General features: G+C 30.4%; 1 protein-coding gene across 1 annotated transcript; it reads right to left on the minus strand.

Annotated features, from left to right (window-relative positions):
* Window positions 1–9,738: 9,738 nt before the first annotated feature.
* Window positions 9,739–10,635, minus strand: LOC147564351 (uncharacterized). Its single transcript, XM_086668361.1, has 3 exons — window positions 10,360–10,635; window positions 10,159–10,238; window positions 9,739–9,968 (listed from the first exon to the last, which is right to left on the minus strand). Exons 1-3 carry the CDS (start codon window positions 10,621–10,623, stop codon window positions 9,836–9,838), a joined length of 477 nt encoding a protein of 158 aa, XP_086524487.1. The 5' UTR covers window positions 10,624–10,635; the 3' UTR covers window positions 9,739–9,835.
* Window positions 10,636–10,880: the final 245 nt, after the last annotated feature.

Here is a 10,880-nt window from a genome sequence, read left to right on the forward strand (position 1 = left end):
ACGTCAAGAAACTGTAAGCTTTATATTTTCTCTCCCAAAATCCTCCTTCTAATTATCTGACATAACATATTTCTCTCTCTCATCATTTCTTTCTTTTAAAAAGTCTATCTCTTTCTCTAAAATCTTCTTTTTCATTTTTCATCATCATCGGTAACTATCATCAGAAATTTATCATCAACATCCATGAACAGCAAAAAAAAATTTAAGGATTGGATCCTAGACAAATTTTTTTTTGAAGAAGATGAACAAAACATCTGAAATAGTGAGAGAGGTATCGAGAGGGAGAGAAACCCTAGACCACAATCGAAGAAGATGAAGTACGGTGAGAGAGATCTGGAACAGTGAAAGAGGGATATCTGCAGAATCGTCTTCTCCATCATCACATCTTAGTCGCTTCTTAAATCAATGTAGGAAAAAAACATGAACGTCAGAATATATTTGATCATGAAGAAGCCAATAAAACCTAACATTTCAATAATCAGGGTTAACTAAACCTAAAACTAATAGAAGATTGAAATGCGCGAAAATCATAGTAACCTTGAAATTAAGCCATTTTTTAATCGATGATCGTGGAGAAGCCATTTCCTAACCAATTTGATCTATACTGACGTTTAATAAATAAAGAAATAAAAAACGGAACCGTAGTAGAAGGCATTATCGATTTGATCTGAAAAAAAATAGAAATGTCAGTATAGATTTGATCAATAAGAAATCATTTTCTAATCAATGATCTAACCTTTTGAAATGAAGCCATTATAGAGCAAGCTTGAGATATCACCGTAGTTGAAGCTTTAGCAATGAAATCAAAATCAAAATCCACGGAAACAAATAGACGATTGTTGGGTTCTTGGTGATGGAACTACTGAAATTAGGGTTTCTCATGTTGATTTTTCATCTTCCAGTTTTGGGAATTAAACCCTTTTTAGAGAGAGAGAGAAAAAAAAAATATAAAGGGGTGGGGGGATTGCACTTAATTACAGTTTGCAATCTAGAGAGGGATGGAAGATGTTGTTAAGAAGAAGAAACAAATGAGATGGAGAGATAAAAAAATTTAGAGTGAGAAAAATTTAGGGAAGATGAACCTATTAAAAAGAGATTTAGGGAAGATGAACCTATTAAAAAGAAATTTAGGAAAGATGAACCTATTAAAAAGAGAGTTTTTAGAGAGAGGGAAAGAGAGTTTTTAGAGAGATGATAAAAGAAGCTTAATTTTGAGATAAAAAATGTGACTTTAACGGTTATGTGACGGTAACGACAAAGAGGAGATCATTTGGATATTTTTGATAAATTAGGGGGTTACGTGGGGAGCTGGTTATAAACTAGGGAGTCATTTGGAAAATAACCTTAAAGTTTATTGGCCCCAAGCCCCCAACCCAAATCTATCCTAAACCTAAACCCAAAACTTAAATTAAGTCCATTTAAATTAAGGCCACCTAAATTCCTAGTCCACAAAGACCTAATCTAAGTTAATGACCAACTTCCACCCCAAGAAAGCTTACCCAACAATGATCTTTTTCCGACTTAAATTCCTATCCCACAAAGACCTAACTTAGAACTTCCATGGCCTAGACCTCTTACACATGAATGATCTTAATTAGGGGTGGGAATCGATCCGGGTGGGGCCGGTCGGGTTCATGTCATTCATTGGGCCAGGCCGGTCGGGCTTTGAAACTTTCTGTCCATTCGGGCTTTCGGGTGTAATCGGGCGGGCTATTTAAAAAATCCTAATGTCCAAAACTCGTCCAAGTCCGTCAAATTTTCGGATCTCGGGTATCAGGCGGTCGAGTATCGGGTTTTCACCAAAGTTTCAAAATATCTTGGTCGAAATGACCAAAATATTTCTATTTCGATGGTACCCGAAATTTATATCGAAACTAAAATTTAGTTAAGTTCCTCTTAACAATGTTGTGTCAAGAGCACTCCGCACTTGGACAACAATATATGTATGTATATATATATATATATATATATATATATATATATATATATATATATATATATATATATATATATATATATATATTAGAAGGGAAAAAGGCTGACTGAGACCAACATCCCTTTTTAATATAAGACTAGGGTATATCCCGTGTTCTAGGCCACGAACAGTTGTATCAATCAAATGTGACGAAATTTTATTGTTATATTTTGGATACCCTCATTTTTTTGTATTATTTCTATTGTTTCCTTTTCCTAACATTAGTTATTATTTTATTGAGAGAGAGAGATTTTAATTTCTTTTTTTTTAACTATTGAAATTTATTTTATTTTATTTTCTTAAATTAGTTATTTTATTTCTAAGAAGGATACGGTTATTATTTTTTAAATAGGTAACTTTATCTCTACGAAGGACTATATTTTAAATTTTGAGAAGGACTTCTAGACAATATCCCTTATTAAAAAAGGGTGTTTGTCCCAGTCAGCGTTTTCCCTTCTGTTTTATTATATAGACTAGGCTAAAATTCTTAGATCCAAAATCTTTTGTCGTGGTTTAGCTTCAATTTGACCTTTTCAAATACAAACAATCTCAATTAACGCATCCTGACCACTGTGATTATTTCTATGCACTGTAAATCATATACCTTCAAAGAAGGAACTTGACGAAATTTCAAAAAATTAGAAGAAAATCTATTAAGTGAACTTACAAAATAAAGAGGAATTCGCAAGGGATTGAATTGAGTTATTATGTCACTAGGAGGGACGTGAGAGGAAGATAAGACTATTTTCGTACTTTTAACGTCTGTTTGTTACGCGAGAAAACAGGTTGTTTGTAATCGCATGTACCTTTAAAGACAAACAAGAAATTTGACCCGGTTTCATAGGATAAAAATAGTAAATAACTAAATCACTTTACCAACTTTCGAAAAAAAATCTGTTATGGAACGGAAAATTTTTCACAATTTAATTACTGATACAACAATTCTCTGGCTCAAAATAGTTGTTGGTTCTTGTTTCCATTAACACGATCTCTTTTATTTTCACTGGCATACATAGATTGCTACAAATTATATATATTATTCTCTCCAAGAGAGAGAGAAAGGATAAGGAACGAAATAGGTTAAATAAATGGTAAAAAAAGAATAGAAAAGTGAGATTATTAATCAAATAGGGGGTTAAAGTCAGTTGATGGAATTAACATTTGGCCAAATTTGACTAATAGATTAATATGGGACTAAAGGTTATAACAAGTCATAGTTAAGGGTCAAATTTGAATCAACCCTTTGTAACTTGTGTAACCCGTTAAAGATGCCAACACGGGATGGGAGGAGGTGGGCCCTCTGGTACGTTGAAATAAGAAGCCGACTGTCTTCGTTATGAGCCCAATTTGGGTCATCTTCTTTTATGGGCACCGTCCAATTTGAGGGTTAATGTGGCCCTAGATTTTTGTGGCCCAAGGGCCGGACCTGCTTACACAATGATATAATGTCGTTGTTTTATACTTCATTTTTGCTTCTACTAAGCTTTATCTTAAGTTAAAACATTGTTTTCTTGTTTCCTTTTAATAAATGAGTTTGTTTTTTTATTCTAAATGGACAAGAGGTGAAGCATAACGGCCCTAAGGGCCATTCCTACCCTAAACATAGTACTTATAAAATTAAAAGCCCTTAAATCCTAATACAATCATTACTAAAATACTCATTAAATTAATTAAAACTAAAAACTACTTAAAATACTAGGTGATATGCAAGATTGTTCGTTCCCTTACTTCATCAACTTCGACGAAATATATGACAACATTAAGTGGACTTCAAGTAGGCCAATCGATTTATTGGGTACGCTTAGACTACAAGATTGGCTTTTTCAACATTTCTACTGATGAGTATGGTTACTTATCTTGTCAGATATCTAGGCTTATGCGCGTTATTTGGGTAAGTTGTTTCTCATTCTACCTTACTAGATTAAATGTAATACAATTTAAATATCTATTAAATGTATTCATGCACTAGCTCTAAATGTTATGGTAAACTTTAATTGAATGCATTGATTGCAAAATAACAAAACAATTGTTAATAACTCACTTTACCAAATTTATTAGATGTTAGATAGCTTATTATTACTTTTAGAGATTTTAACTCACAATCTTAAAAGAATATTGACTCTATCACCTTAGAATAAAAAATAATTAATAATAAAGTTAATATATTTAATATATATATATATATATATATATATATATTATGTATCACATATCACAAATCACATATAAGATTTATTTAATAGTGGTAAATAATTTTTTTTATGTTACACTAATTTATTAACATAAGTTTTTTGTATCCCCTAACTTTATGTATGTAAATTACATAAGAAAGATTTACCACCTATAACGCTGTCAATAGTCAGATATCTAGACCTATGTCTATTACTAGGTGATATGCAAGATTGTTCGTTCCCTTACTTCATCAACGAGATATATAACAACAATAAGTAGACTTCAATTAGGCCAATCGATTTATTAGGTACGCTCAGACTACAAGATTGGCTTTTTCAACATTTCTACTGATGAGTATGGTTACTTACCTTGTCGGCCAACTAATGAGTTAATACCTTAGGTGATGACCCTCACCTTTCACGTGGCTTATGCGCGTTATTTGGGTAAGTTGTTTCTCATTCTACCTTACTAGATTAAATGTAATACAATTTAAATATCTATTAAATGTATTCATGCACTAGCTTTAAATGTTATGGTAAACTTTAATTGAATGCATTGATTGCAAAATAACAAAACAATTGTTAATACCTCACTTTACCAAATTTATTAGATGTTAGATAGCTTATTATTACTTTTAGAGATTTTAACTCACAATCTTAAAAGAATATTGACTCTCTCACCTGAGAATAAAAAATAATTAATAATAAAGTTAATATATTTAATATATATATCACATATCACAAATCACATATAACAACAATAAGTGGACTTCAATTAGGCCAATTGAAAAAGCCAATCTTGTAGTCTGAGCGTGCCCAATAAATCGATTGGCCTAATTGAAGTCCTTATTGTTGTTATATGACGATAGTTAGGGCTTGGTTCCACCCCTATTTCCTCCAATAGTCAGACCTCTCCATAAGTCATACACAAGAACATCATATATATATATATATATATATATATATATATATATATATATATATATATTCATCTTCTACAGACGATAGCAACAACCTTCAAACTTGAATCGAAATACCCAAACCCGACATAGCTTGGTACTGGTAGTTATTGGGGAAGGTAACTTGGCTGTTGTTGAGGTCGAGTAGGGAAAGGTGGGAGCTCAAATTCTCTTCCTATTAACGGGTTCCTTAGAAAGAGAGAGTGATAATTCCAATTAAAATACAAGATTAAACCTGCTGATGAACCAAAGCTGAAGCTGTCCTCACCAAAAACAAAACCGTAGTTTATGCGATTTTTCAATTCCATAGTACCAGAAACTTCAAAGTAATATTTTGAACAAAAGAAACCCCCTCCTTATTGATACCTTAGATGATTTTTCATAAAATCTTTAGAGTTTGCTTCTTCCACCGTGTTATTCCAGAGTTTATTGACTAGTTTAAATTCTAGAACTTTTGGAGCTGGAAGCCTCCAAGATACCCTCTCAATCACTTCTCTAGGAAGTTGTTTTCTCTTCATTGAACAGGGAAGTTATGAAAAAGAAAGAAGACGAAGAAGTTATGAAAAAGAAAGAAGATGAATAAGTTATGAAAAAGAAAAAAGAAGATGAAATTTATAAACAAATGTGTGGTTAATAAGGGTTAGACATCCTAGAGAAGTGATGGAGAAAGTAGGAAATATGGACATAAAGAAAAGTAGCCCCAACGCGAAAAATTTATTTATCATTTAACACTATTAAGTAAGTTTGATATGTGATATGTGATATGTGATATATATATATATATATATATATATTAACTTTATTATTACTCCTTATATTTATTAAATAAAGTATGGTTTCTTCATATCTTTAACTTAATCTCAAGGTAGCGGGCCCAAGTAGTTGATAGGTGGTATATGATATATTTATATATATAGATATTATATATAAATATTATATATATATTAAATATATTAACTTTATTATTAATTATTTTTTGTTATCAGGTGAGAGAGTCAATATTCTTTGAAGATTGTGAGTTAAAATCTCTAACAGTAATAATAAGCTATCTAACATCTAATAAATTTGATAAGGTGAGGTATTAACAATTTTTATGTTATTCTGCAATCAATACATTCAATTAAAGTTTATCATAACACTTAAAACTACGGAATTGATACATCTAATAGAATGAGAGAACAACTTACCTAAATAACAAACATAGGTTTAGATATTTGACTATTGACAGCGTTATAGGTGGCAGATCTTTCTTATGTAATTTACATACATAAAGTTAGGGGATACAAAAAACTTATATTAATAAATTAGTATAACATAAAAAAAATTATTTACCACTATTGAATAAATCTGATATGTGATTTGTGATATGTGATATGTGATATATATATATATATATATATATATATATATTAAATATATTATATATATTAAATATATTAACTTTATTAAATATATAATATATATTAAATATATTATATATATATATATATTAAATATCATTTATGTCTCTTCAATTTCATTCAAAATAAAACTCAAATTGATGCATCTCAAACTCTTCAACAAAGTAAGATTGTCCAAGTCGAGATTCGAAGTCAGGCCTAGGGGTGGATGATCTGAGAGTATGATTATACCTCAAACTAGACCATCTGAGAAAAGGGGCCTACAAATTCTTTGGTCAACAGTATTGACTGCGGTCAATGACCCTAGTCGGGCACCTACAACGAAAAAGTGGAGCACCGAAAGAGAAACCGACGTGAGTGTTGTTCAAACGATAATATCTATTAGTGTTAGAATTTAACAAATAATCAATTATTTGATTGGTTTCAATGAGGGAAAGTTGAGGGTGACCGTGATGATCACGGGCGAGCCATAAATATATTTTTGCCGAGGCACATTTTAGTGACAGTAAATAAAAAATATACTCAAAGAAAGTTAGGGACTTCGGTTAAAAGTGAAGCTGGAAGTTATATATGTACACACCAAATTACGAACCCGCTCATTTATTACCAACTCATTAGAAAAATTATGAAAATTTCAGCCCACATACGTTACTTGTACAAAGAAGGATTTCCCTGTTAGCGACAAAAGAAGTAGAGAGAATGTAACGGCGACGACAAGACAGAAGAGGTTGTGTAGTTCTAACAGACCGCTTTGCCTGATCCCTCCTTCGGAACTTAAAGAAAGAAGGATGGAGAACATAGAGACAAGACAATGAAGCCGTTGGTTGTCATCGTTATTCACTGGGCGGCGACTCATATGGCGCGTTTAGTGATTTTTATTTGGATTTCTACTATATTCTTTGAAAATCTTTCTTCTTCTTCCGAACTATATTACCTTTTGACTACTTTTGTTGTTCTTTCATCTACCTTTTAAGTTTTTGTCTAATTTTATTGAAGTTTTTATTTTAAGCACTTACTAGGGTATATGCCGTGCCCTAGGGCACGGACACTTGTATCAATCAAATGTTACGAAATTTATTGTTATATTTTATTTAGAGAGAGAGAGATTTTTATTAGTTATTATTTTTTTGTATTACTTTTTTGTTTCTTTTCTCTTAAATTAATTATTATTTTATTTAGAGAGAGATTTTAATTTCTATTTTTAACCCTTGAAATTTATTTTGTTTTTTTTTTTTTCATTAAATTAGTTATTTTATTTCTAAGAAGGAAATGATTATTGTTTTTTAAATAGGTAACTTTATTTCTACGAAAGACTATATATTAAATTTTGAGAAGGGCTTCTAGACAATATCCCTTATTGAAAAAGGATGTTTGTCCCGGTCAGCGTTTTCCCTTCTGTTTTATATAATAGATATTGTCTAGAGTCCTTCTCAAAATTTAAATTATCGTCCTTCTTAGAAATAAAATAACCTATTTAAAAAAAGAATAATTGTGTCATCTTAGAAATAAAATAATTAATTTAAGAAAAAAATGAAATAAAAGATTTTTTAAGGGCTAAGAAAAGAAATTGAAAATCTCTATCTCTCCTCTCAATAAAATAATTGATTTAAATAAAAAAGGAAACAAAAGAAAATGAACAAGAATATAATACCAAAAGATTAGGGTATCTACAATATATCATAATAAATATGAAAAGTCGTCGAATTTGATTGATAGAACTGTCAGTGCCCTAGGACACAAGATATACCCTTCAAATACTTTAATATATATATATATATATATATATATATATATATATATATATATATATATATATATATATATCGTATTATCGTATAACCCGCACCTGACCCGTTGATTTCATCTGGTCGGTCGGGCTAAACCCGTTTTCGGATTTCGGATACCCGCGGGCTCTAACGGACTCGGGTACTCGTGACGGGTTTCGGATTTGCGGGATTTTTTCCCAGCCCTAATTAATTGATATTTTTGAATGGAATTATTATAATCAAATGAGACAAGATAGGTTTGGCACCGTAGCAAAAATCTTTATTCCGTCTCTGTTAGTAGGAATCAAAATTTCTTGGTTGTTTGGCTACTAAAAATCCTAGGATTCTTAAATCCTAAGGATTCATAAGTCTAGAATTTGTATTGGACTAAAATCTCACCCTACTCCCAAAGATGTTCTAGGATTTTAGATTATTAAGTCCGAATTTCTACTTAAAATCAATAAAAAAATATTTCTTTAAAATGATTATTTTCCGAAAACTTTTCCTTTTCATATAACATTTTTTGAGAATTTTTTTTCCTAAAATCGTTTGCTTCTGGAAATCATTTTCTTAAAACACAATACTTGAACTTTTTTCGCAAAAATCTTTTTTTGCTAAAAACTATTTTTCACGAAAATCGTTTTTTCACAAAAAACAATTATTTTTGCAGAGTTCGTTTTTTTTCTTCAAATATTTAGTTTTTTTAAAATTGTCTATTTTTTTCCAAAATTGTTTTTTAATCATTTTTTTCGGAAACTGTGTTCTTTTCATAAACCATTTTTTTTAAAAAAATTATTTTCAGAATCCAGTTTCGTGTAAGTAAAACGGTTTTCTTGAAAAAAAATGTGGAAGAAACGATTTACGTAAGGAAAACGGTTCTCGTGAAAAAATATGTTCAGAAAAACTCTTTCAGGGAAAACGATGCGGAGAGAAAAACAGATACTAGAAAAAACGATTTTCGTGAAAAATAATGGTTTGTATGACAAAACAATTTTCGGCTGGAAAAATAGTTTCTAAGAAAACGATTTTCGAAAAAAAAAAATGAACATTTTATTGAAGTACTTTAAAAATTTTAAATAATTATGAATTTTAAGATTCTTATTAGTTATCAAACAAATTAAATAAAAAACATTTGGACTCATGAATCCCTTCGTCCAAACACACTTACAGTTTAATTAGAATAGAGTGTTTCGTATACCATTTTGTTTAATGTTAGAAGTCGCTCATTTATGGCTATACTTTAACCCCTCAGAGATTTGATCTGCCTCTGTTGTATATTAGTTACCTAGGAGTCTAGGATGCATGTAGGATATAAATCACAACAATAATCACTAAAAATTCTTTCACAAACGTTACGAGCGTCAAAATTACAATATATGGTGTCTGTATTTTATATCTCACATACAAGCGATATGTTCTAGTTTAAGTAAACATGCCTTTGCAACAAAAAAAAAAAATGTAAACATGTACTCCAGAAATAAGGTTTTATTTATCACAAAGGGCAAGAAACATAATGTGTATAAGACATGTCTTGACAACCCAAATACCATTTTTTTTTCTAATATTAGAACAACTCATTCCCGAAGTTCACTAGTAATTCTTCCACCTGCTTCTTTAGGCTTTCATTCTCCTTGATCAGTTTCTCATTTTCTTTCTTCAACAATTCATAGTCAACCTTTTTTCCCATCCTTTTGCTCCTAAAATCACCCAAGAGAAAGAATTAAAAAAAAAAAAATCATATAATTTTGTTTCAATTCTTCCTTAATCAGCAAAAATGAACATCCTGTTTCTAAATAACAGAGTTAATTAAACACAACTTTACAAATAGATTGAACTTGGAAAAAAATTGTTTGAGAATTTTTAAAGGAAGGGATTTTATCTATTTACTTTGCTCTTCTGTTTTGGTACCACACTTTTACTTTCTTTGGTTCTAGGCCCAATTCTTCTGCTAAGTTTTCTTTTTGTGCCTGCACATTAAAGGTAACAAAAAGTTAATGCTTCAATAAATATAGAATCAAGAACTCTTTCACCATAACACAATAAATCTAAGAGAATCAAATATGATGGACAATAGAAAAATTATATTACCACAGTGAGCTTATTGTCTAAGTTGAAGTTGTTCTCTAGCACAGTATATTGTGCCCTAGTAAGCCTAGAGTTCCTGGTCACATTCATATTCTTGTTAATGACATTCTTATTGAGCTTGGCACATTTCTTCTTAGTATGTTTTCCTTTGGTTTGTCTCACTATCTTCATACTGAATCGAGCAACAACATTGGACGTAATGCCAGTTTTCACATCGAGCATGACATTTTTTAGAAGCTTTAGCTTCCGTTTACCACCCCTTGTCATATTCTTCTGTTCTCTTATGAATTAATCTCGACTCTCATAAGATATATTATATAGGAAAAAATTAGTAAAGTTGAAAGCAAAGAAAATCTTAAAAGACTGATTTTACATTGTTTCCGAGATTATACCGCCCAAAATCTTTAAACGTATCTCAATTGATTTAGATATTAATTTACATTAATTACATAACAATTTTTTTACAATCTAAAATGAAATTTATGAAGATTGTCAAACATAATATTTTAACAGATAATGAGGAA

The sequence above is a fragment of the Eschscholzia californica genome, unplaced genomic scaffold, assembly GCF_041429995.1.
Source record: "Eschscholzia californica isolate CP2 unplaced genomic scaffold, dmEscCali1.0.p SCAF_1, whole genome shotgun sequence".
NCBI classification, from domain to species: domain Eukaryota; kingdom Viridiplantae; phylum Streptophyta; class Magnoliopsida; order Ranunculales; family Papaveraceae; genus Eschscholzia; species Eschscholzia californica.

Bases quoted from the DNA above. Each gene is read 5' to 3' on its own strand.
- LOC147564351 (XM_086668361.1), bottom strand. From the start codon at position 10,623: ATGACAAGGGGTGGTAAACGGAAGCTAAAGCTTCTAAAAAATGTCATG. The intron at 10,239-10,359 runs GTAATATAATTT...TTTAATGTGCAG, and splicing joins TAGACAATAAGCTCACTGTG to GCACAAAAAGAAAACTTAGC. The intron at 9,969-10,158 runs GTAAATAGATAA...GGGTGATTTTAG, and splicing joins TACCAAAACAGAAGAGCAAA to GAGCAAAAGGATGGGAAAAA.